Raw genomic sequence first — 27,778 nt, 5'->3', positions numbered from 1 at the left:
ATGTGTTGTTAAATACAATCCAGATGCCGTTCTCCTCCCTGGAGGATTTGTAAGTAACTCATGTAATAACCTCTGTGCAAAAATAACTAAGCTGGTGACAGGTCATTAAACATCTGAAGCAGAAAAAAAAACTGGAATACTTAATAAAGAATGGAATAATCAAAAATTCAAAGGGATGGGAAGAGTTCTGTGAGGAGGTGGTCAACACTGTTGGTGGATAATATGCATTTAGTGTGGTATTTAACGTTCCAAAATCAAAGTAAATTTATACTCAAATTACGTATTTATCACCATAGGCTACCTTGAGATTCATCATGAAGCCTGGTATGGAAACATCAACACCCATGTGAGGAAAAACCTATCAAAAGTAGTGGATGCATCCCAGGCCATCTCAGGAAAAGCCATCCCCACCAGTGAGCTCATCTACCAAGAGTAATGCCACTAAAAAGCAACATCCAGTATCCAGACCATGCCATCGGGGTGGAAGTACAGGAGCCTTAGGTCCCACAGCGCCAGGTTCAGGAACAGTTATTACCCTACAACCATCAGACTCCTGAACCAGTGTGAATAACGTCACTCACCTCAAACAATTATATCACCTATAGAAGAACTATGTAACTCACATTTTCAATATTATTCTTGTTGGTTTTTTTGCAATTGCGCAATTTGTCTCCTTATGCACATTTGTTGTTTGTCTGACTTTCTGCGTAGTTTTCCATTGATTCTGTGTGTTTCTTTGAATCTACTGTGAATTTCCACAAGGAAATGAATCGCAGGGTAGCATATGGTGACATATACGTACTTTGATAGTAAATTTACTTTGAACTTTGAACTGATTCCACAACCTACAGACTCACTTTCACAGGCCCTAAAACTCAGTTCTCAATGTTATTTATTTATTTATTATTAATATTTGTTATTTTTGTATTTGCACGCTGTTTCTTCTTTTGGACATTGGTTGTTTGGCTGTCTTTGTGTGTAGTTTTTTGTTGATTCCATTGTATTTCTTTCTACCTACTATGAATGCCCACAAGAAAATGAAACTCAGGGTAGTGTTTGGTGACATATTCGCACTTTGATTATAAATTTACTTCAAACTTTTGAACTTTGATTTTCTTGAAGGTGTTTACATGAGAATAAAAAAATGCAATAGAACTTACAAAAAAATTATACAAAGACCAACAAACAACCAACATGCAAAAGAAGACAAATTGTACAAACAATTAAAAAAAGTAAATCAGTAAAACGGTGTGCATGAGTTGCAGAGACCTTGAAAGTGAATAGTATTCAGTGGCCTTCTGAAAGCCTTTGAAAAGTCATTCGACAGGAAGGTATTGGTGAACATTATGGCAACAAGAACAAAGGGATGATTAAAAGCTGGTAAAAGGGAGGAAATGGAGGAAGCTATTGATAGCTTCTCAGCACTTGGAAGTGGGTGGCTATTCTGTGTTCAGTAGGATACTATTCTGTCTAACGCATAAATAAATGATATGGACCACGAACCGAGCGATTGACTGGGGAAAGAGTGGTTCCAAATATGTCAATGGCACTGAAATAGAAGGATCAGTAATTAGTTCTGATGCCCCAGAAAAGATTCTGATAAGTACGGGAAAAGGGCTGACCTATAAAAATCAATGGCAGGAAATGCGAGATGGTTTTGAGGTTTTTGAATGCACCATCTGAGAAGCGTAATGTATGAACACCTGACCAGTTGGGACAAATGACTGAAAACTGCACTGTAATTTCTATGACAACCAGGTTTAAATATTGATTCAAAGATTCCTAAAGTCAAAGGACATTTATTACTGAAGTATGCATACAGAACACAACTTTGAGATCCATCCTCCCACAGGATGCCACAAAACAAAGAACACCATGGAAACCATTCAAGAAACTATCAAACACCCAAACATGCGGAAAAAGAACAAATTGGGCAAACGGCAAAAGGCGAGCGAACAACATATAGATATCACACATCAAACCGGGAGTCCAACAGTACCCAGTCTATCAAAATTAGTCTTCCAAAATTCAACAAGTCAAAGTAAATATGTAATTTTGATTCACGCAGACATGATACAGCAACAAGAGCTTAGACTGAATTTTATATGGAGCTGCCTGTATTTACTATTGGTGTGCAGAAGTGCCAAGTCTGGTGGTTAAGCTCTGTCAGTGATTCCCTGGTGGCTCTCCATCACAAGATTGCACATGGAATCTAATGCTGGAGTTCGAAGAGTCAAGATTCATGTTTATTGATCACCTGTACATCGTAACGTACAGTGACTGCGTCGTGAGCGTTACCAACCAACATCTGAAGGTAAGCTGAGGGGGACAGCTCGCAAGTGTCGCCACACATTCTGGCGCAAACGTACAGGAGAGAACGTGCTCACAATGCTCGACAGAACACAACAAGCAACAAAACAATGACAGCAAAACAAGCCTTGATCCTCCCTCCCACGTGCATACACTGTCCTTTAACCCCAGGACAGGCCTCCAGCTGCAAACTCCAGTGGACATGGACTTGTGCCTGCACACACTGGGCTTTGACCTCCTTAGTGAACTTGCAGAGATTCATAGACTAGGATCAGCCAATAGGCCTTGACTTCTGGACTTCCAATTTGACCCTCAGGCCTTGATCCTTGACATCGATCGCCGAACATTATGCCTCAGGCTCCACAATTGCCTGAACTTCGGTCTCTCTGAATCGTCAACGCAGGGGGTTATTGGACCTCATTCCTCTTGCTCGCACGGAACTCCAACTCCGGCACCCGCTGACAACTCACTGACCTTGCGGGCCCTCGTCCTCGTTCTGCCAGCCCAACATCTGACCATGGACATTGCATGTCTGTGTCACTGGTCTTTTATAGCAGAGCAGAGACTTACTGACTTTTATTCCTCCTCATCCTATCCTTAAACCCTAACCTGACCCCCAAGTCCCCTCTCTATCCCCCAAACCACCTTTACAAACCTAAAAAACATCTAAACCTGAGCCATGGCTCAATGGAGATAGAGCTCAGCACCATCTTGTAGACTTGCTGTGAAGGAGGGGGAATCGGCTCACTTATCGTAAGTCAGGTCAGAATCTGCAAGCCCAACCACTTCAATGGGGATTTTACAACTGCGACCAAACAAAGAAAGTGTAAATTATATCACAGACAAATGTTGTGAAATTTGTTGCTTTGTGGCAGCAGTAGAGTGCAATACATATAAAACCATAAATATCAATACAAAGTATATATACTTTATTGTCCCCAAACAACTGATACTAGAATGTACAATCATCACAGTGATATTTGATTCTGCGCTTCCTGCTCCCTGGATTACAAATCTACAGTAAATATTAAAAATTTAAATTATAAATCATAAATAGGAAATAGAAAAATGGAAAGTAAGGTAGTGCAAAAACACTGAGAGGCAGGTCTGGATATTTGGATATTTTATATTATTAAGTAATCAAATTAAATAAATAGAGCAAAAAGAAAGAAAAAAGATTAAGTTGGTATTCATGGCTTGGTTTATTGACCATTTAAAAATTTGATGATGGAGGGGAAGAATTGACTTTGACTTTATTTATTACATCCTTTATGTACATGAGGAGTAAAAATATTTACATTATGTCTCCATCTGAATGCACAATGTGCAAATTATAGTAATTTGTAAAAAGTAGTATGTGTAGTAGGATATACAACAGAGCAGTCAATATAGCTTTGAAATACAATTGTGTCAGGGTAAATTAATCATTCTCATGGCCTGGTGGAAGAGGTTGTCCCGGAGCCTGTTGGCCCTGGCTTTAATGCTGTGGTATTATTTCCTGGATGGTAGCAGCTGGGACAGTTTGTGGTTGGGGTGACTCAGGTCCAAAATGATCCTTTGGTCCTTTTTTACACATCTATCTTTGTAAATGTTCTGAGTAGTGGGAAGTTCACATCCACAGATGCGCTGGGCTGCCCACACCACTCTAAGCAGAGTCCTGTGATTGAGGGAAGTACAGTTCCCATACCAGCTGTTCCTAAAACAACGAGTGCGTGCCTTCAATCTCTTGTACCTCCTCTCCGATGGCAGAAATGAGAAAAGAGCATGTCCTGGGTGGTGGGGGTCCTTAATAATGAATGCCGCTTTTTTGCGGCATTGCCTTTTGAAGATGTCCTTGATGCTGCGATAGGTCAGCACCCATGATGGAGCTGACTGAGCTTACAATCTTCTGCAGTTTTTCCCGATCCTGTGCCATAGCCCCCACCCCCACAAAATGTTGTTTATGCAGCAATGTTTAATTATTTAAAAGTGCTTTCAGGTGATTCTAACTTTTTTAATTTTGCTGACTATCAAATGCACCAAAAAAATCTTGATAACCTTGACTGACTGCCAACGTGGGGCTGGGACTTTGTAGCCAATCAATGTTGCTTTCAGAGGATTTTATTGCAGGACTTGCCAACAAGAATTAATTTTGTCACTCAAGGTCCCAGTGCCAGGATGGGACTTGCCACTCAGCTTCAGGTCAGAGACTGCAAGATGCAAGTCAGGGATCACAACTGAAGCGTTTTATGTGCACGCAATAGGAAGGATGAGACTGCACTGGAGAGGGTGAAGAGCAGGACATTGTCTAAAATGTAACAGTTCAGACAAGTTGGGCTTGTTTTCCTTAAGAGCAGAGGAGGATGGGGAATGGGAGCCGATAAATGTATAAAAAGTTATGGGAGGCATTGACAGGGAACTTTACCCCATAGTAAAAGTATCTAAAGACGAGAAGGCATAGGTTTAAGCTGAGGTTCATAGGGGATCCTATGAAACAACTCAAAGGAGATGACAGCAGGTATCTCACAATATCTAAGAATCACTAAGATGAGAACCTGAGCTGCAGAGGCACAGAATACTTTGGACCTAGTGCTAGTGAAGATGAGCTTAGGTAGATACTTGACGATCAGTACTGCGCAGCCCCAGTTGCGTAGCGGTTAGCACAATGCTTTACACCGCCAGCGATCACCAATCAGGGTTTAATTCCCATTAAACTTGAATCCTAGGGGGACCAATATCCTGGCAGGGAGATTAGCGAGGGCTACTGAGGTGACTTTAAACTAGAATGGTTGGGGGGTGGGAATCAAATTAAAGAGGCTAGGCGAGAGGAGGTTCACAACAGGGGGGTGGGAACCAGTGCAGAGAGACAGAGGGGTGTAAAGTGAGGTTAGAAGCAAAAAGTAGTAAGGAGAAAAGTAAAAGTGGCAGGCCGACAAATCCAGGGCAAGCATCAAAAAGGGCCACTTTTAAACATAATTGTATAAGGGCTAAGAGAGTTGTAAAAGAGCGCCTGAAGGCTTTGTGTGTCAATGCAAGGAGCATTCGTAACAAGGTGGATGAATTGAAAGTGCAGATTGTTATTAATGATTATGATATAGTTGGGATCACAGAGACATGGCACAAGGGTGACCAAGGATGGGAGCTCAACGTTCAGGGATATTCAATATTCAGGAGGGATAGACATGAAAGAAAAGGAGGTGGGGTGGCGTTGCTGGTTAAAGATGAGATTAACGCAATAGAAAGGAAGGACATAAGCCGGGAAGATGTGGAATCGATATGGGTAGAGCTGCATAACACTAAGGGGCAGAAAACGCTGGTGGGAGTTGTGTACAGGCCACCTAATAGTAGTAGTGAGGTCGGAGATGGTATTAAACAGGAAATTAGAAATGTGTGCAATAAAGGAACAGCAGTTATAATGGGTGACTTCACATCTACATGTAGATTGGGTGAACCAAATTGGTAAAGGTGCTGAGGAAGAGGATTTCTTGGAATGTATGCAGGATGGTTTTTTGAACCAACATGTCGAGGAACCAACTAGACAGCAGGCTATTCTAGACTGGGTTTTGAGCAATGAGGAAGGGTTAATTAGCAATCTTGTCGTGAGAGGCCCCTTGGGTAAGAGTGACCATAATATGGTGGAATTCTTCATTAAGATGGAGAGTGACATAGTTAATTCAGAAACAAAGGTTCTGAACTTAAAGAGGGGTAACTTTGAAGGTATGAGTCATGAATTAGCTAAGATATACTGGCAAATGACACTTAAAGGATTGACGGTGGATATGCAATGGCAAGCATTTAAAGATCGCATGGATGAACTACAACAATTGTTCATCCCAGTTTGGCAAAAGAATAAATCAAGGAAGGTAGTGCACCCATGGCTGACAAGAGAAATTAGGGATAGTATCAATTCCAAAGAAGAAGCATACAAATTAGCCAGAAAAAGTGGCTCACCTGAGGACTGGGAGAAATTCAGAGTTCAGCAGAGGAGGACAAAGGGCTTAATTAGGAAGGGAAAAAAAGATTATGAGAGAAAACTGGCAGGGAACATAAAAACTGACTGTAAAAGCTTTTATAGATATGTAAAAAGGAAAAGACTGGTAAAGACAAATGTAGGTCCCCTACAGACAGAAACAGGTGAATTGATTATGGGGAGCAAGGACATGGCAGACCAATTGAATAATTACTTTGGTTCTGTCTTCACTAAGGAGGACATAAATAATCTTCCAGAAATAGTAGGGGACAGAGGGTCCAGTGAGATGGAGGAACTGAGCGAAATACATGTTAGTAGGGAAGTGGTGTTAGGTAAATTGAAGGGATTAAAGGCAGATAAATCCCCAGGGCCAGATGGTCTGCATCCCAGAATGCTTAAGGAAGCAGCCCAAGAAATAGTGGATGCATTAGTGATAATTTTTCAAAACTCGTTAGATTCTGGACTAGTTCCTGAGGATTGGAGGGTGGCTAATGTAACCCCACTTTTTAAAAAAGGAGGGAGAGAGAAACCAGGGAATTATAGACCGGTTAGCCTAACGTCGGTGGTGGGGAAACTGCTGGAGTCAGTTATCAAAGATGTGATAACAGCACATTTGGAAAGCGGTGAAATCATCGGACAAAGTCAGCATGGATTTGTGAAAGGAAAATCATGTCTGACGAATCTCATAGAATTTTTTGAGGATGTAACTAGTAGAGTGGATAGGGGAGAACCAGTGGATGTGGTATATTTGGATTTTCAAAAGGCTTTTGACAAGGTCCCACACAGGAGATTAGTGTGCAAACTTAAAGCACACGGTATTGGGGGTAAGGTATTGATGCGGATAGAGAATTGGTTAGCAGACAGGAAGCAAAGAGTGAGAATAAACGGGACCTTTTCAGAATGGCAGGCAGTGACTAGTGGGGTACCGCAAGGCTCAGTGCTGGGACCCCAGTTGTTTACAATATATATTAATGACTTGGATGAGGGAATTAAATGCAGCATCTCCAAGTTTGCGGATGACACGAAGCTGGGCAGCAGTGTTAGCTGTGAGGAGGATGCTAAGAGGACGCAGGGTGACTTGGATAGGTTGGGTGAGTGGGCAAATTCATGGCAGATACAATTTAATGTGGATAAATGTGAAGTTATCCACTTTGGTGGCAAAAATAGGAAAACAGATTATTATCTGAATGGTGGCCGATTAGGAAAAGGGGAGGTGCAACGAGACCTGGGTGTCATTATACACCAGTCATTGAAAGTGGGCATGCAGGTACAGCAGGCGGTGAAAAAGGCGAATGGTATGCTGACATTTATAGCGAGAGGATTCGAGTACAGGAGCAGGGAGGTACTACTGCAGTTGTACAAGGCCTTGGTGAGACCACACCTGGAGTATTGTGTGCAGTTTTGGTCCCCTAATCTGAGGAAAGACATCCTTGCCATAGAGGGAGTACAAAGAAGGTTCACCAGATTGATTCCTGGGATGGCAGGACTTTCACATGAAGAAAGACTGGATGAACTGGGCTTGTACTCGTTGGAATTTAGAAGATTGAGGGGGGATCTGATTGAAACGTATAAAATCCTAAAGGGATTGGACAGGCTAGATGCAGGAAGATTGTTCCCGATGTTGGGGAAGTCCAGAACGAGGGGCCACAGTTTGAGGATAAAGGGGAAGCCTTTTAGGACTGAGATTAGGAAAAACTTCTTCACACAGAGAGTGGTGAATCTGTGGAATTCTCTGCCACAGGAAACAGTTGAGGCCGGTTCATTGGCTATATTTAAGAGGGAGTTAGATATGGCCCTTGTGGCTACAGGGATCAGAGGGTATGGAGGGAAGGCTGGTGCAGGGTTCTGAGTTGGATGATCAGCCATGATCATAATAAATGGTGGTGCAGGCTCGAAGGGCCGAATGGCCTACACCTGCACCTATTTTCTATGTTTCTATGTTTACTGTCTGTAAGGAGTTTTATTTATTTATGAGATACAGCGCAGAATAGGCCCTTCGAGCTATGCCAACCAGCAATCACCTGATTAACATTAGATTAGATTATGAGGACACTCAGTCCTCTTTTATTGTCATTTAGTAATGCATGCATTAAGAAATGATACAATGTTCCTCCAGAATGATATCACAGAAACACAAGACAAACCAAGACTGAAAAACTGACGAAAACCACATAATTATAACATATAGTTACAACAGTGCAAAGCAATGCCGTAATTTGATAAAGAACAGATCATGGGCACGGTTTAAAAAAAGTCTCAAAGTCTCTCGAAAGTCCCATCATCTCACACAGACGGTAGAAGGAAGAAAAACTCTCCCTGTCATGAACCTCCAGCACCACAAACTTGCCGATGCAGCAGCCTGGAAGCATTAATTATGTGACTAATCACTGGCTAATCACAGGACAATTTATAATCTGCCAGCCAGTATGTCTTTGGAATGTGGGAGGAAACCTGAGCACCCAGAAGAAACCCACGCAGTCACGGGGAGAACTTACAAACGCTTTACAGGCAGTGGCGGGAATTGAACCCAAGTCGCCTGTACTGTAAAGTGTTATGCTAACCACTACGCTACAGTGCCACTACCGTGTTTTCCCTAAGAGCGCGTGGGTTGTTTCAGGTGTTCCGGTTTCCTCCAAATTCCAAAGACAGATGGTTAGGATCGGTGAGCTGTGGGCATGCAATGTTAGTGCCGGAAGTGTGGTGACACTTGTGGGCTGCCCCTAGCACAGTCCTCGGACTGCCTTGGTCGTCGACGCAGGCAATGCATTTGTTTCATTGTACATGTAACAAATACAGCCAATCTCTATCTTTAAACATAGTGGCTGAAGCTGTTTCTTTACTGCATGGTTCTAGTACTCTATGACAACGCAGGAGTTTAAAACCTGATGTCCAACACAAGAGTTGGACATCAAGTGATGTAGATTTGAGGTTCTGTTCAGCAAATCCAAGCTAATATGTTAGCATAATAATGCATTTCCTTGCATCCTTTGTATGATGAGTGTTGATGAGTGTGTCTATTAATGCAGACAAGTTTGAAGTGTTGCACTTTGGGAAGACAAACCAGGGCAGGACGTAGACAGGGAACAGTAGAGCACTGAGGAGTGAGGAAGAACAGGTGCATCCGGGAATATAGGTCCACAATTCCTTGAAAGTCTTATCTCAGGTAGACAGGGTCGTAAAAAGAGTTTTCGGCACATTGAACTTCATAAATCAAAGTACTGAGTACTGGAGCTGGGATATTATGTTGAAGTTGTATAAGATATTGGTGAGGTCTAACTTGGTGTATTGTGTTCAGTTCTGGTCATCTACTTACAGAAAAGGTATCAATAAGATTGAAAGATGTTGCTGGGACTTGAGGACCTGAGTTATAGGAAAAGGTTGAACAGGTTAGAACTTTATTCCCTAGAACACAAGAGAATGAGGGGAGATTTGATAGAGGTACATAAAATTATGAGGTTGGGTGAGACTAGAACTAGAAGGTCTAGTGAAAGAGTGAAAGGAGAAATATATAGAAGGCAAATATGAGGGCATACATCTTCACTCGGGGTGATGAGAGTGTGGAACGAGCTGCCAACGGAAGAGATGAATGCAAGTTTGATTTCAGCATAAATGAGGAATTTGAATAAGTAAATCGATAGGAGGGTTATGGAGGCCGATAGTTCAGAAGCAGGTCGATGGAACTCGGCAGAATAATCATCCGGCGAGGACTAGACAGGCGGAAGGACTTGTTTCTATAACCTTATAACAAATTCTGAAAAGTGCTGTATAGTGAACATTCTATTGGTAGCATATGCCTAAACAATATGTTGATACAAGTGAGGCATAAAATCTTCCTAACAACTTGTGTGTTGACAAAATCAATGATAGTGCAGTGCAATTTCAGTAGGAAAAGGGAGAGAAAAAAATAGCACAACAAAATAACTAGAATTTAAATTAGGTTTAAGAATTTATTCTGGCAGTCTTCCCTTTCCTCCTCCTCCTCCTCCTCCTCACACTTCTAGTTCATCACACAATATTATCAGATTAGATCCATATAGAGTAGAGGATCTGGAAGAGTAAGGCAGCGGGCTGATGTGGTTGGCAGTTCCAGCAGAACTGATGATGCTGAGTTTTACGCAGACTGTTGAGTCTGAGATGAGCTCAGTGATAAACAGCAGGTCTCACTCTATTTCGTCATTGGGCTACAAATGGACAATTCTCTTCTAAACACTAGAGATTCTGCAGACACTGGGAATCCAGAGTAACACGCATACATGGCTGGAGGAACACAGCAGGTCAGGCATCATCGATGGAGGGGAATAAAGAGTTGATGTTTCGGTCCGAGATTCTACAACAGGGACTCGGCCCAAAGCAATGACTCTTTGTTCCTCTCCATAGATTGCTGCCTGACTTGCTGAGTTCCTCCAGCATTTAAAGTGTGCAATTTCTCTCCTACTGGGTTTCCCCAGACCTGATAGAGGATTTGAATGGAAATGTAGATTAGAAGGAAAAGGTACTTATAGAAAATACAACTTTTAAAATCATTTTTAAAATTTAAACATGCTTTTGTCTTAATGAGTTTTTGAAGCAACATTGAAAGATATTAAGGATCTGAGCATCAGAAGCATTGCTATGGCCAATATTTTATTACAGCTCACTGCCCGACTCCACAGGAATGGCTTTAACTGTTTGGATCTGTCCAGATTAAAGATGGCGGCATGGACTGCTGGCAGCAAGTCCAGGAGGTGGGGTAATTATAACTCAATGTGGCTAAGAGCTATAAGCTCAAAGCAAAATCGGCAACATGCTGAAAACGTTAAAGAACTATGTTAGAAATAATACAGGTCACTGCCTGTGGACGGAGATGTAGGTAATATTGTGTTTGGTTGCAGATTCTAACTCAACCACTGATCTTCAAAGTGGGACCCTATCAAGAACCTTCTGAAGAATTTAACATAAGACTTTCTCCAGTCCTTCACAGCCATATTCATTTAAAAGAAAATGGGATGAAAAAGACTCCTTCTTGAGCCAACGTTTCCTTATTTTATCAAAATTTAGATGTGCAAATGCTCCACCACAGCAAGTCCTTTCACATTGTCTAGATCTGCCAACAAACTAATCTGGCTGCTGTTTCTATGGATGCTGCCTCATATTTCTTCAATGATTTGTGTTACATTTGTCACTTGCCAAAGGAAGGAATCCCTAATGAAGAATAAAATATTCCAGATAGAGTTTCACAAGATCCTGTAAAACTCACTGATTTCTCATATATATTTATTTATAAATATAAAGTCTAATCCGTTTCTGAATATTTTTGTATCATGCAGATGGTGCCCAGATTTTCCTCAGAGTCATGGAATCTGATCTCAGACTGTAGCTCACCTTCACGCATTTCCTCTGTTCAGATGCAAAGTAACATTTTATCACTCTTTACTGACATTGTCCCCCAGTTTTAGCGACCAGTTACAGTCTTGTGAATTGTAGGCATCTGTTAGTCTCATGAGACCATGGATTTGCGCCTTGGAAGGTTTCCAGGGCGCAGGCCTGGGCAAGGTTGTATGGAAGACCAGCAGTTGCCCATGCTGCAAGTCTCCCCTCTCCATGCCATCAATGTTGTCCAAGGGAAAGGCATTAGGACCCATACAGCTTGGCACCAGTGTCATCGCAGAGCAATGTGTGGTTAAGTGCCTTGCTCAAGGACACACACGCTGCCTCAGCCAAGGCTCGAACTAGCGACCTTTGAATCACTAGACAAACACCTTAACCACTTGGCCACGCACCAACACTCGTGAATTGCTCAAGATTTTTGTCAGTGTTCAGTGGGTGGTCTTGCTAAGATTCCTTAGAATTATGGACGGGTAGACTGTTCCCTGAGAAAACAGTGCATGTCAAAATCTAATGGATGGAGCTCTGCAGTTCTCACTTAGAATGTAAGAGAGCAATCCAGCTTGGCTGAGCATTCATGGTATTGTAGATTAAACATTGGGTTTGATTGCACAGGTTGGTACAGTTTTATCTTGGGTTCTCAAAAGAAATGATGCGAAGCAACATTGGAAATACATTCTGGAGAAAACACCTATTAAAGGCTGATTTATACTTCTGCGTCAAATGTACGCCGTAAGTACGGCGTAGCTGTGTACCTACGCTGTACTCTACACCGAACCCTACATTGTAGCCTAACACGCACCTCTCCCAAAATGTAACTACATGTCGCGGCAACGCAGACCTCAACAAGTGTGATTGGTCCGCTTGGGAGCATCGCATTTCCTCCTACGCTGCAATAGCTCCCGTTGGGCGACTGAAGGGCAGGGAAGGAACTCTGGCTGCAATGCTTTCCATAAAGCTTTACAGACCTCCGAAATTATGGAGGACCCTGTACTTGACGCCAGTTTGTAGCCAGCTGCTACAGCCTGCTGACTTCCACCTGAAGCTAAAACTCGAATGGTGATTGCCAGTCTCTGAGTATACTGTGCGTACACTGATGCAAAATAAATGGTTGGAGACGATAAACTAAATCGTCAAATCTACCTGCCAACATCCGAAAATATTTGGAATGTATTTCCTTGTCCATGTCTCTCAGTGGCCGGACAAGCACAGAAAATTCACCCTCCTTCAGCTTCAGTCACCGTTGTTTGAAGTTTGAGTTTCTTCGTGTTGAGTTTCAACGTGAAAAAACTCAACACAGTGGCATAGAAACCCCACCGCCAACTATCGTTTTGGCGGTGAATTGCAGAGCAACGCACAAGTATAAATGCTCACAACGGCGTAGCCCACCTGCATAGGCTACGGCGTAAGCTTGTACACACAAGTATAAATCAGCCTTAATTCTCAATTACTTAATCTAATCAAACAATGTATTTAAACTGTTGCAATTGGCATTTCGGTGAGACAAAAATGGTGTCAGACCTACTGGTAGCACAATCACCTCTGAGAATACAGAAGTTTATATGTTCAAGCTACAGTTGAGCAGTTGCTCTACACAAATTGAACATAGAGCAGTAGAGGCCATTCAGCCCACAATGCTGTGCTGACCCTTTAGTAAGATCAATCTAGCCCTACCCTCCCCCATAGCCCTCCATTTTTCTTTCTAAGAATCTCTTAAATGTCCTTAATGCATTTGCCTCTACCACCACCCCTGGCAGAGCGATCCATGCACCCACCACACTTTGTGTAAAAAAAAACCTGTGACATTCCCCCTATACTTCCCTCTAATTACCTTAACATCATACCTTACTATATTAGCCATTTCCACTCTAGGAAAAAGGTTTCTGGCTGTCCACTTTGCCACTTATCATCTTGTACACCACTATCAAGTCACCTTTCATCCTCCTTCACTCCAAAGAGAAAAGCTCTAGCTTGCTCAACCTATCCCCTAAAGCATGCTCTCCAATCCAGGCAGCATGCTGGTAAATCTCCTCTGACCCCTTTCCAAATCTTCCACATCCTTCCTATAATGAAGGGGCCAGAACTGAATACAATACTCCACGTGTGGTCTAACCAGAGTTTTTTTTTAGAGCTACATCATCGTCATTATGTGCCGGGTCGCTTGACGTGGGCGATCATGGTTTCTGTGACCATGATTGTTCTTGGCAAGTTTTCCTACAGAAGTGGTTTGCCATTGCCTTCTTCTGGGCAGTGTCTTTTTACGAGACAGGTGACCCCAGCTGTTATTAATACTCTTCAGAGATTGTCTGCCTCTGATATGCATCAGCTGGTCATACGACCATCCACCATCTGTTCCCATGGCTTCACATGACCCTGATCTAAGGGTGACCTGTAGGCTAGCGGAGGGAAGAAGTGCCTTACACCTTCTTTGGTAGAGACGGTAGAGACATACAGTGGTATGCAAAAGTTTGGGCACCCCAGTCAAAATTTCTGTTACTGTGGATAGCTAAGTGAATAAAAGATGACCTGATTTCCAAAAGGCATAAAGTTAAAGATGACACATTTCTTTAATATTTTAAGCAAGATTACTTTTTTGTTTCCATCTTTTACAGTTTCAAAATAACAAAAAAGGAAAAGGGCCTGAGGCAAAAGTTTGGGCACCCTGCATGGTCAGTACTTAGTAACACCCCCTTTGGCAAGTATCACAGCTTGTAAACGCTTTCTGTAGCCAGCTAAGAGTCTTTCAATTCTTGTTTGGGGGATTTTCCACCATTCTTCCTTGCAAAAGGCTTCTAGTTCTGTGAGATTCTTGGGCCGTCTTGCATGCACTGCTCTTTTGAGGTCTATCCATAGATTCTCGATGATATTTAGGTCGGGGGACTGTGAGGGCCATGGCGAAACCTTCATCTTGCGCCTCTTTAGGTAGTCCAATATGGATTTTGAGGTGTGTTCAGGATCATTATCCTGTTGTAGAAGCCATCCTCTTTTCATCTTCAGCTTTTTTGCAAACGGTGTGATGTTTGCTTCCAGAATTTGCCGGTATTTAATTGAATTCATTCTTCCCTTTACCAGTGAAATGTTCCCCATGCCACTGGCTGCAACACAAGCCCAAAGCATGATCGATCTGCCCCCGTGCTTAACAGTTGGAGAGGTGTTCTTTTCATGAAATTTTGCACCCTTTTTTCTCCAAACATACCTTTGCTCATTGCGGCCAAAAAGTTCTATTCAAAAGGTTCAAAGGAACATCTAACCAAGCCTGATGCATTCTGGAAACAAGTCCTGTGGACTGATGAAGTCAAAATAGAACTTTTTGGCCACAATGAGCAAAGGTATGTTTGGAGAAAAAAGGGTGCAGAATTTCATGAGAAGAACCCCTCTCCAACTGTTAAGCACAGAGGTGGATCGATCATGCTTTGGGCTTGTGTTGCAAGCCAGTGGCAAGGGGAACATTTACTAGTAGAGGGAAGAATGAATTCAATTAAATACCAGCAAATTCTGGAAGCAAACATCACACCATCTGTAAAAAAGCTGAAGGTGAAAAGAGGATGGCTTCTACAACAGGATAATGATCCTAAGCACACCTCAAAATCCACAATGGACTACCTCAAGAGCCGCAAACTGAAGGTTCTGCCATGGCCCTCACAGTCCCCTGACCTAAACATCATCGAGAATCTGTGGATAGACCTCAAAAGAGCAGTTCATGCAAGATGGCCCAAGAATCTCAAAGAACTTAGAAGCCTTTTGCAGAAGAATGGGCGAAAATCTCCCAAACAAGAATTGAAAGGCTCTTAGCTGGTGTGACAGGGTCCTGAATTACCCCTTATGAACTGTGTTTTTGAAAAGAGAGAGAGAGAGTTATTTAACACCAACATGTTGTTTTGAAAAGAGAGACAGAGACGAAGACTAACTTTTGGACTGTCACTTTAAGGCATGAGAATAACTTTCGGATTTCTGCTGAGTTAGAGAGAGAGACAGCACCAAGCAGCTCGCAAGTCGCTATGGTGATCGAGGGCGGTGTTATTTGATGGACAATCAATGTTATAGTTTCTCTGGAGTATGTTTATACTTTCTCCAAGGACATTTGCCTGTTTGTACATTTCTTACACAGACAAATGAAGGAGGAGTTATTTGAATGGCAGTTGGTACTCAGTACAGTGAGATAAATAGGAGGTCAGATGATAGACCTCAAGCACATGTTTTTGGGACACTAATGAGCTTTGTTGTGCCCACAGAAAAAGTGGGTTTTTGGAGGATCAACCAGGCGGATCGATCAGTGGCTCTTGCAGTGAGAAAAAGGAGTGACCGATGGGGAGTTATCCATGTGTCCAACCTTTGCCTGGGTTGATGATTCCACCACAGAAGAACGGTCCCCTTTATTGTGGTCACAGTCGGTGACTTTTAAAGGATTTTGGAGGACAACGGGAAAATCGATGGCGTCAGCTCACCTGAAGACTCAAATGTCTCTCCCTCTCTCTCTCTCCATCACTACTCAACTCAAAACCACGGACTGAACTGAACTTTACTCATCATCGTAAGACTGTATCTTTTTACCCCTGGACTTTAAAAAGCTTGGTTTTTCATATATATTTCCACACTTACTGATATACTTACTTATATATAATCATTGCTAACCTGTTTGATTTATCTACATTTATATTACTGTATTGCATAGTTACTAATAAATATTATTAGTTAATAGCAATACTGGACTCCAAAGTGTTTTCCATTTCTGCTGGTTCTTTAACCCGTCATGGGGTACATGATACTGGCTACAGAAAGCATTTACAAACTGTGATACTTGCCAAAAGGGGTGTTACTAAGTACTGACTATGCAGGCAACACACATCAAAGTTGCTGGTGAACACAGCAGGCCAGGCAGCATCTCTAGGAAGAGGTACAGTCGACGTTTCAGGCCGAGATCCTTCGTCTTGGTCTGAAACGTCCACTGTACCTCTTCCTAGAGATGCTGCCTGGCCTGCTGCATTCACCAGCAACTTTGATGTGTGTTGCTTGAATTTCCAGCATCTGCAGAAGTCCTGTTGTTTACTGACTATGCAGGGTGCCCAAACTTTTGCTTCGGACCCTTTTCCTTTTTTGTTATTTTGAAACTGTAAAGGATGGAAATAAAAAAGTTTTCTTGCTTAAAATATTAAAGAAATGTGTCATCTTTAACTTTATGCCTTTTGGAAATCAGTTCATCTTTTACTTGCTTAGCTATTCACAGTAACAGAAATTTTGACCAGGGTTGCCCAAACTTTTGCATGCCACTGTATCTCCACCCCAGCACTGCAATGTTACCTAAATTGGCTGATGTGGTTTCCAAAGAACCAAGATTCACTGAACCTCATTGAACTTTACCTCACTGTCATCTTTTCAAAGTCCCTTTTCTCTTCTGGAGAATGATTATGAATGCTGGATTCCCCTAAACATCAAGTTTTTATTTCAAACAAAGGTGTAATCACTCATCTTTTTTACAATTGCAAAACACTGCTGTATATTAAGAACATCAAGCTCAGCAGATCTACCCCATCAGCAAGTTGCTCGATGGCAGTGGAGCTGGACTTGTTGTGTGCCATGCTGCCGCCTGTTACAGCCACTCAAGGTGGAGGGTGTCAGAGGTGATGTGCGATCCAACAGATGGTGCAAATGATTGTCTTGGATGTTTTTCTTGTGGTCAAAAGGCCCTGTTGAACATTGGTAATGCAGAATCCTGCAGATGATACTAAGATATGTGGCGTTGTGGATAATAAAGTAGGTTTTCAAACCTTGCAGAGAGATTTGGGCCAGTTAGAAGAGTGGGCTGAAAGATGGCAGATGGAGTTTTATGCTGATAAGTGTGAGGTGCTACATTTTGGTAGGACTAATCAAAATAGGACATACATGGTAAATGGTAGGGCATTGAGGAATGCAGTAGAACAGAGGTATCTGGGAATAATGGTGCATAGTTCCCTAAAGGTGGAATCTCATGTGGATAGGGTGGTGAAGAAAGCTTTTGGTATGCTGGCCTTTATAAATCAGAGCATTGAGTATAGGAGTTGGGATGTAATGTTAAAATTGTACAAGGCATTGGTGAGGCCAACTTTTGAGTATTGTGTACAGTTTTGGTCATCAAATTATAAGAATGATGTCAACAAAATAGAGAGAGTACAGAGAAGATTTATTAGAAATTACCTGGGTTTCATCATCTAAGTTACAGAGAAAGGTTGAACAAGTTGGGTCTTTATTCTTTGGAGTGTAGAAGGTTGAGGGGGCACGATAGAGGTACTTAAAATTATGAGTGGGGATAGACAGAGTTGACGTGAATAGGCTTTTTCCATTGAGAGTAGGGGAGATTCAAACAAGAGGACATGAGTTGAGAATTAAGGAGCAAAAGTTTATGGGTAACAGGAGGGGGTACTTCTTTACTCAGAGAGTGGTAGCTGTGTGGAATGAGCTTCCAGTAGAAGTGGTAGAGGCAGGTTCAATTTTGTCATTAAAAAAAAAATTAGATAGGTATATGGACAGGAAAGGAATGGAGGGTTATGGGCTGAGTGCAGGTAAATGGGACTAGGTGAGGGTAGGCATTTGGCACCAACTAGAAGGGCTGAGATGGCCTGTTTCCGTGCTGAAATTGTTATATGGCTATATGGTTATAAGTCCAGTTCACTGGCTCATTGGCGAGACCAATGGTGGGGGAGCTGCGTGGCCTTAGTTACATGGACCAGGTGCCGATGCCATGGAGGCAGTGTGGTGTGGCAGGTGTTGGGGCTGAGTTGGGGGCTGGCCCCTCAGTTCAGTGCTGCCCTCCACTGTTCACTTGGTGGAAGACAAGCTAGAGTACAGTTGCACTAGCCCGTGATAAGGAACTGATGTGTATTTGTTTTGCAGAAATGTGGCTCCAGGACAATCATCCCAAGCACCATCAATCTACAGGCCATGATACTCAGGGAACTGGGCTATATTAATTTTTGTGTGTCTGTATGTTTTACTGCTATTGTAATTATTTGTGCCTTGTGCTGTGTATGACTGTTAGTACAATGTTTTGCATCTTGGTCCCAGAAGAATACTGATTAATTTGGCTGTATTCATGCATATGGTTGAATGACCAATTAAACTTGAACTTGATTCACTTTTTATGATTATATCCATCACATCCCGACCACATGAAGGAATCTACACTAAATGTTTTAAAATTTATTTATTCACTTTTTAGGATCTGGATATTCATCCTCAACTGGCCCTGTGACAGCAAACTTCTTGAATGCACCCCCCTCCACCTCCACCTCCACCCCCACCCCCCAGAATCTGTTTGCTGTTCCAGTCAGTAGGTAGGCAAGTGATAACTCAGTGGCTGATGAGCTGTTTCCACCCCCCCAGAGTTCAACTCCACACTTATGATTTTTAAGCAATACACACAAAATGCCGGAGAAACTCAGCAAATCAGGCTGCGTGTACAGGGAGAAATAAATAGTCGATGTTTTGGGCTGAGACCCTTTATCAGAACCTAGCTCAAGACTTCTAACATCTGCAGAATTTCTTGTGTAAATGATTCTTAAGCTACATTCTTACATTGTCAAAAAGAAATCCCAAATGCAGCACAATGAACATTCCTTCTCTCACTTCACACTAAGTTCTCTTTTCAATTCCCATCTACAGGCATTGAGAGTGAAAATTCAGCCCCAGGCTTTTATTGTCAAAATATGCTATTGCATCCTGCTATTACAATCTAGTATAATATCTAGAGTCCTAACAATAAGAACATCAGTATGTTCACGTGTTTAATATTTGACACCAGGTATTCATACCTAGAACCAGTTTCCTACAGACTTCCAGTTGTCACTGATCAGAAACCATCAGGAATTTGCTGCATAAAGCACTGAACGGGATTCTTTCACTGGCACTTCCAGCCTGGTCACAAACAATCATAGCTGACTGTTCAATTGCCACGCAGGGACTGTCATCCTTGTGAGGAAGTCCTGTCTTAGAACATAGAATGCTACAGCACAGTACAGGCCCTTTGGCCCATGATATTATGCTGACCTTTTAACCTGCTCTAAGATCAATCTAGCCCTTCCCTCCTGCATAGCCCTCTATTTTTCTAACATCCATATGCATATCTAAAAGATTGTTTAAAAACCCCTAATATATCTGCCTCTATGCACCCACCACTCTCTGTGTAAAGAACTTACTTCTGACATCCTCCCTATACTTTTCTCCACTCACCTTAAAATGATGCCCTCTTGTATTACTAGCTCTTCTTTCAGTTAGTCTCGACGAAGGGTCTCGGCCCAAAACGTCGACTGTACCTCTTCCTATAGATGCTGCCTGGCCTGCTGCATTCACCAGCAACTTTGATGTGTGTTGCCCTCTTGTATTCGCCATTTCCACCCTGGGAAGATGTCTCTGGCTATCCACTCAATTTATACCTCTTGTCATCTTATACATCTCAATCATGCCTCCTCTCTTCCTCCTTCGCTCCAAAGAGAAAAGCCCTAGCTCGCTCAATCTATCTTCGTAAGACATGCCCTCTAATCCATGCAGAAACCTGGCAAATCTCCTCTGTGCACTCTCTAACGCTTCCACATGCTTCCTACAATAAAACAATCAGAGCTGAACACAGTGTTCAGAGTGTGGTCTAAATAGGGTTTTATAGTGCTGCGACATTACCTCACAGCTCTTAACATAGAACAGTACAGCACAGTACAGGCCCTTCGGCCCACAATGTTGTGCCGATCCTCAAACCCTGCCTCCCATATAAGCCCCCACCTTAAATTCCTCCATATACCTGTCTAGTAGTCTCTTAAATTTCACTAGTGTATCTGCCTCCACCACTGACTCAGGCAGTGCATTCCACGCACCAACCAGTCTCTGAGTAAAAAACCTTCCTCTAATATCTAATATCCCCCTTGAACTTTTCACCCCTTACCTTAAAGCCATGTCCTCTTGTATTGAGCAGTGGTGCCCTGGGGAAGAGGTGCTGGCTATCCACTCTATCTATTCCTCTTATTATCTTGTACACCTCTATCATGTCTCCTCTCATCCTCCTTCTGTCCAAAGAGTAAAGCCCTAGCTCCCTTAATCTCTGATCATAATTCATACTCTCTAAACCAGGCAGCATCCTGGTAAATCTCCTCTGTACCCTTTCCAATGCTTCCACATCCTTCTATAGTGAGGTGACCAGAACTGGACGCAGTACTCCAAGCGTGTTCTAACCAGAGTTTTATCGAGCTGCATCATTACATTGCGACTCTTAAACTCTATCCCTCGATTTATGAAAGCTAACACCCCATAAGCTTTCTTAACTACCCTATCCACCTGAACTCAAACTCAAACTCAAACTCAAACTCAAACTCAAACTCAAACTCAAACTCAAACTCTTGAACTTAGAGGGTTAATCTACACCTGACTATCAAATTCCCAAATATAACTGGTTAACAGTGAATATATATATAAAATGGTTAATTTTATAGCCTAATAAGGACAAATTAAAACATCTGTTCCAATATACTTAGCAGTTCTATTTGGGGATAAGGTACCAACAGATAACACTTGAAACACAGGCAGGTGTTTCAAATGAGGAAGTTTAGTTTTTGAGTCACAGCCAATGCTGAAATGTGAACCCAAATTGTAGTTAGTATCGAGAAGCGAGGAAATGCCCTTGCAGCAATGTAATCTGAACCTTGTGTGAGAAAATATGACTTTATTTCTGTAGTTTTCAGACCACAGGCGTGGTATGAAGAATGCTAGAAGATTTCTTCATTTGTTATATTCTTGGAACAAACTGAAAAAAAAATGCAGAATGATTATATTATTAATGTTGGTGCCAAAATCCTTCCTTCAGTATTTGGATTTATTGTTCCTTACGGATATCAACGCTGTCACACTTTTCAAAGAACTACTTTCTTTTGCACAGCTTCTGCATCTATAAAAAATGCTGGAGTCAGATTGAATTCAAATTGAAATTCCTGAATGGATGGTTTTAAGATATCCAACTTCAAGAGCTATAACAAGTTGATTCATGTTATATTTCAATGCCAATTACAAAGGTGTGCGTCAGATAGTTCACCATTACCTTTTCTTTCAGCAGGTCCTTTGCTTCCAAGCCGTCCACATGCAGGAGGTTTTTAGCAACTCCAATACAGGGCAAGTCTACCAGGACACCCAAATGACAGGCAACACCAAATTCTGTTATTCAATAACAAAAAGGTAACAAATAACATAACTTTTTGTTTCAATTGTATGTTCAAGAATAATTAACTCTGCCATGAATGGTCCCAAGCCCGGCTGCAAAAGGAGGACGGTTAGTCATGGGGCTAGCAGCCCTCTCCCGTAAAAACCCAAAGCTACAGTAACACCAACAGAAGCTCCAAAGACCTCATCCCTGGACGAGGAGGGGTCTTCAGTGGGCTACACCTGGGGACAACTTGAAAGACTGGCCCAGGACAGAGGGCACTGGTGAGCTGCTGTTAGCGGCCAATGCCCCAGTGTAGGCTTAAGGAAGTAAGTGGACCTACATTTATACATGGTTAGCATATTAACCATTTGGAGTTATTTCATTAGGAGTTGAGGAGATTTGGGCTGTCACCTAAAACACTCGAAAACTTCTGCAGATATACCGTGGAGAGCATCCTGACTGACTGCGTCACCATCTGGTAAGAGATGGCTACTGCACAGGACTGAAAGAAGCTACAGAAAGTTGTAAAAGTAGTCAGCTGCATCTTGAGTACTAGCCTCCGTAGTACCCAAGACATCTTCAAGGAGCAGTGCTGCAGAAAGATGGCATCTATCATTAAGGATCGCCATTACTCAGGACATGCCCTATTCGCGTTGTTACAGAAGCCTGAAGACACTCAACAATTCAGGAACAGCTTCTTTCCCTCTACCATACGATTCCTAAATGGACATTCAACCCATAAACACAACCTATTTTCCTCTCTTTTTGCACTATATATTTTTGCATATATTCTTGATGTAATTTATAGCAATTATGATATATTGCACTGTAACGTTGACGCAAAACAACCAATTTTACGATAATCAATCTGATTCTGATTCAGTACAAGTTCTTTGAAAGAGATATACAATATATTTCACCCTCCCCGCCCCATATTAAGTATTTCCTTGAAGTCTTTCTCCAATGCCCCACTGAATCTTCTTCCAGCATGATTTCATGCATTGCTTCTCAGCTTTTAAAACAAAACAGAGGAACGACGCATGCTTTTTGCCTCTTTTCCTTAAATCCATGTCTAGTTCCTGCCCATTTTGTACCTTTTCCTTAAATCCGTGTCTAGTTCCTGCCCAATTTGTCCTTTTCCTTAAATCTGTGTCTTGTTCTTGCCATTTGGCCCCTTTTCCTCAAACTGTGTCTAGTTCCTGACCATGCGACCTCTGGAGAAACTTTCATTTTGTTCACTAACACAATCCTTCACACATTGAACACTTTTGATAAGTTCCACCTTCAGCCTCTCTGCTCAAAGGAGAACTGCGGTTCCCCCATACTGATGACATCCTAACTCCCTGCTACAGTTCTGATAAATCTTCTTTGCTGCTCATCCTAATCTGCAGTGTTTAGAATGGAATGCTATATTCCATCTGGGATTTGAACAAAAAACTTAGCATACAAAGCCAAGAGAGGCTTATTGTGCATCTATTTAATCCCACAGGATCCTAAGGGGTTTTTAAACAATCTTCCCATTATTCTATCCTCACTAAAGAATTATGTACATCCATATCAGCTGCACCCATTTTTGCATCGTTTAGTTCACACTGTCTTTCCCCAATGGTACCAAAATGCTATCAATGTGTCTCCAAGTTGCCAATAGTGATCAGCAAATCGTGCCATTCTAAGTCTTGATCAGAATATTAAAATGACTCATTTCATTAAGAGGAAGAAGAGGACAAGTAAAGTTGGTTTTTTTTGTGTTTAAGGTAACTGCCATCGGAGAATCAGCCGTGGGATTAGCAAGCACATCCATTAAAAACCCAGAGCCACTAAAATGCCAACAGAAGTGAGGAAGACCTCATCCCTGGGGGGAGGAAGGAACTTCGATGGGCTACGGCCTGGAGACAACTTGAAAGATTGGGCCAGGACAGAGGACTCTGGCAAGCTGCTGTCTGCGGCCTATGCCCCAGTAGGGGTGATGTCTTAAGTAAGTATTTAAGGTGAGTGGATGCACACAGCAGCAGGGAGGGTCGCTATGACCTTCCATTTTCAATCAAAACAGTGTTATAGAAATGCAGAGTGGTTCTGACTTTTGCAAGCAGATGAAAATCCACACGCATTTTTCATTTCCAAGTACAATCACTTTATGTGGGGGAGAAAACAATCCTTCAAAACTGTTCACTGACTGTTCAAAGTAACAGTAAATCTTAGCAGTCCTATGGAGATCCACTACCTGAAATTGAATTGAATTTAAGAAAACTTGGGCATTGAAACAGCTTGCAACTGGAATTTTAATGTTAATAATGTTTAAAAAGGAGAAACTACGCTGATCATGTATGTTCATTAAACCTAATCGAGTCATTCAGTGGACGGCAATACGATCTACACACTGGTAACGTTTAAGGTCGAAGACCTTTCCTCAGAACTGAAAGTAAAACCATGATCCTCTCATATCCCTTTTGCCAATCACCTGTCCAGCTCTTGGCTCCATCCCTCCCCCTTCTGTCTTCTCCTATCATTTCGGATCCCCCCCTCCCCCTCCCACTTTCAAATCCCTTACTAGCTCTTCCTTCAGTTAGTCCTGACGAAGGGTCTCGGCCCAAAACGTCGACTGTACCTCTTCCTAGAGATGCTGCCTGGCCTGCTGCGTTCCACCAGCAACTTTGATGTGTGTTGCTTAAAACAAAACTAATTCAGTTGCAGAGAGCATGGGAGAAGGATGGATTGGGCAAAGGGAATATCTCTGATAGGGCGAGGCATGTCTTGCCATAGCGATTTTGCTGTGTATGCAGGGAGGGCTGAGGTTCTCTGACCCTCACCTTTCACACAACCAGCCCGTAAAAAGTCCAAATCTTTTCAAATGCTTGTAATTTTTGTCCCTAAGAACCTCACTTACCACAGATTTAAGCTCTCTAGCTTATAGTTTCTGGTTCGTCCCTATTGCCCTGCTTAAATACAGGAACAAAATTGGCTGTTCTCTGGTTTTCTGGTACCTTGCTCATTGTGAAGAGGACAGAAAGATCTCTGTTAAGTCCCCGGCAATTTCCTCCCTTTCTTCCCTCAGTTTCCTGGGATAGATTAGTGATTATTTAAAATTTTTAAAAAACCCACTGAAATTGATTGAATACCAGTATGCAGCAGCTAATGAAAGCAGGTAAATGAGCTAGGCAAAAATATTTTATTAATTTTTTAATTAATGTACTAATACTTCATACTTTAGATACACTTGAGTGCGACAGGTTCTAGCATGTTCATTTTTAAAATCAACCAACTGCCTGTGTGAAGTAAAAGTTAGTGCTTAAATTTGTTTAAAATAAAAATAGGCTTCTAATCACTAAAGAGCTAAAGTTGTAGCTATCATGAATTATTGTACAATAGATTGCAAATAAATAAGAACTAAGAAGTGAACGTACCTCTGTGATGTAATATTCCATTTCCATCTGCAAAAATGACCTGGAATATTAATAATGTAGATTAAATATAATTATCGGGCACTTCTGCAGTTTTATATTAATATCTGTTAAAAGATCTACAAGAAAAAAAGTTAGAAACAAAATTAGCATAAAAGTATACTGAAAAGTTACCAGAATTCATGCTGCACATTTCATCTACTATTAGTCATTTTAAACAGTTCATTTCTCTCTTTAATTGCCACTATAAAACATTTTCTTTTCTAAAATCATTTGATCACAAATGAGAACTTTATTAAACATTATTGAATGTAATTGACCTGAAATAATACCTGTTCCTCACTTGACAAATGCTACCCGACTTGCTGAATACTTCCAGAATCCCACATTGTTTTTTGAACCATGAAAGGAAATCTTTGTGACTATATAGTAATGTATGCAATATTAATGTTCCCGTGAGATACACTAATAAAAGTAGCTTGTTAATAGTGTGGGCCCTCTTCAATGGATACAGTAAACCTTCAGGTCTTGTCAGGTAATCAATAACAACCTGTCACAAATCATTTTTTACAACTTCAAACAGCATCATAAAACATCCACATCAAAAAATAGAATGAGAACAGCGGAGCATCAGTTGAAAGAGACTTTGAAACATAATTCTGCTTTATATTTTGTATTAATTATGGCATATACTTCTGGAGATTTTAAGGCACTATCCCAATTTCAGGGCGTACATGACATTCTTGAGCCACTACATGTTACAATAACTCTTCAATGATCCAATGCTTTCCAATTCAGTTTTCTTTTTCTAAAAATTTTTTTCCTTACAGTTAAAGCTGATCTCAGAATTTCATTTTAATGTAATCCCTTTGATCATTTAATTGCTGATGAGTCCATTTCCTTCCAGCAAGTTAAAATAGAAGCAGCTTTAGCTTGATGCATCCTGCATGCCCCCAATCTATGCTGAAAGTTCAAAACAAATTTATTATCAAAGTATATAGATATATATGTCACCATGTACAATCCTGAGATTCACTTTCTTGTGAGCATACGTAATAAATCCAAAATAGAATACTAACCATAATAGAATCAATGAAAGATGGTACCGACATGGGTGTTCAATCCAGAGTGCAAAAGACAACAAACTGCAAACACAAATAGATAGAAATAATAATAATAAATAAATATTGAAGACATGAGATGAAAAGTCCTTGAGAGTGAGTCCATAGGTTGTAGGAACATTTCATTGATAGGGCAACTGAAGTTATCCCCTTTGGTTCAAGAGCCTGATGGTTGGGGGATAATGACTGTTCCTGAACCTGGTGGTCTGCATCTTGAGGCTCCTGTACCTTTTTGCAGATGGCAAGAAGAAGCGTGTCCTGTGTGGTGGGGGTCCCTGATGACGGATGCTGTATTCCTGAGACAATGCTTCGTAGAGATGTGCTCAGTGGTGGGGATGGCTTTACCCATCATGGACTGGGCTGTATCCACTACTATTTGTAGGATTTTCTGTTCAAGGGCATCAGTGTTTCCATACCAGGCTGTGATGCAGTCAGTCAATACACTGCAACACACATCTATAGAAGTTTGTCAAAGTTTTAGATGTCATGTCGAATCTTCGCGAACTCCTAAGGAATCCTTGCCCAATTAAGGACCTGTACCATTGTAACTTCGCTCACCTCAACACTGAACTGACTTCTCCACCTACAGACTCACTCTCAGGGACTCTGCAACTCGTGTTCTCAGTATTATTTATTTACTTTTTTTGCATGATTTGTCTTCTATTGCATGTTGGTTGTTTGTCAGTTTTTGCTTATGTACAATTTTTAAATAAATTCTAGTATTTCTTTATTTCCCTGTAAACATCTGCAAGAAAATGAATCTCTAGGTAGTATATGGTAACGTAATTTGATATTTAAATTAGAGATACAGCATGGTAATAGACCCCTCCAGCCCAAATTTCTGCACCACCCAATTGCACCCATGTGACCAAATCACCTAATAACCTGTAAGTCTTCGGAACGTGGGAGGGAACTGGAGCACCCGGAGGATACCCATGCAGTCAATGGGGAGAACGTACAAACTCCTTGCAAACAGCGGCAGTAACTGAACCCTGGCCGTTGACTCTGTAATAATGTTAGGCAATCTGCTATGTTACCGTGAAGCCTCTGTATAAAGCACATATTTGTACTTTGGTAATACATTTACTTTGAAATTAATTTTGAAATCGAAACTGCTTTTAAAATGCAAACAGAGATAGCTTTCAAATTTTACCATTTGCTAGGAATTCTCTAAACTCAACTTTTAATTATAATATGATGTGCCATTTTGTAAGGACAATATCAAATTAGTGAAATCTAGTAAGTGGCAGTGTAAACAATAGCTATCAAAATGACTTTCCCAATGGATTTCAAAAGGTAAAGGTAAGACTGTTAGCTATTTTAAATCTTTTGTAACTTGTATGTGATTCAAAGTAAAATTATTAAAATTGGGTTGGTTTAATGCTTTAGAAATTCTATTCTGATTGTGGTTACCACTCTGAGAAGCATTAAATGCAGCAGTTGTTTTAAAAAGGAAATTATATAACTTTGCTATTTTGGAACT

General features: G+C 41.4%; 1 protein-coding gene across 10 annotated transcripts in view; it reads right to left on the bottom strand.

Moving 5' to 3' along the window:
* LOC134336376 (endonuclease V-like) overlaps positions 1-27,778 on the bottom strand; it is a 150,829-nt gene that overhangs the window by 105,225 nt on the left and 17,826 nt on the right. For all 10 annotated transcript variants that reach the window (XR_010015783.1, XM_063030526.1, XM_063030523.1 and 7 more), the window contains exons 4-5: positions 25,178-25,217; positions 21,675-21,787 (exon numbers count right to left, since the gene is read on the bottom strand). Coding sequence is in view for 9 of the 10 variants with exons in the window: in XM_063030526.1 (XP_062886596.1) it covers positions 21,675-21,787; positions 25,178-25,217 (153 nt within the window). In the remaining variant the exon portion in view is untranslated. The remainder of the gene's footprint in view (positions 1-21,674; positions 21,788-25,177; positions 25,218-27,778) is intronic.

The sequence above is a fragment of the Mobula hypostoma genome, chromosome 22 (genome assembly GCF_963921235.1).
Source record: "Mobula hypostoma chromosome 22, sMobHyp1.1, whole genome shotgun sequence".
NCBI lineage: Eukaryota > Metazoa > Chordata > Chondrichthyes > Myliobatiformes > Myliobatidae > Mobula > Mobula hypostoma.
The sequence above is the reverse complement of the archived record's forward strand: the minus strand, read 5'-3'. Positions and strand labels throughout refer to the sequence as shown.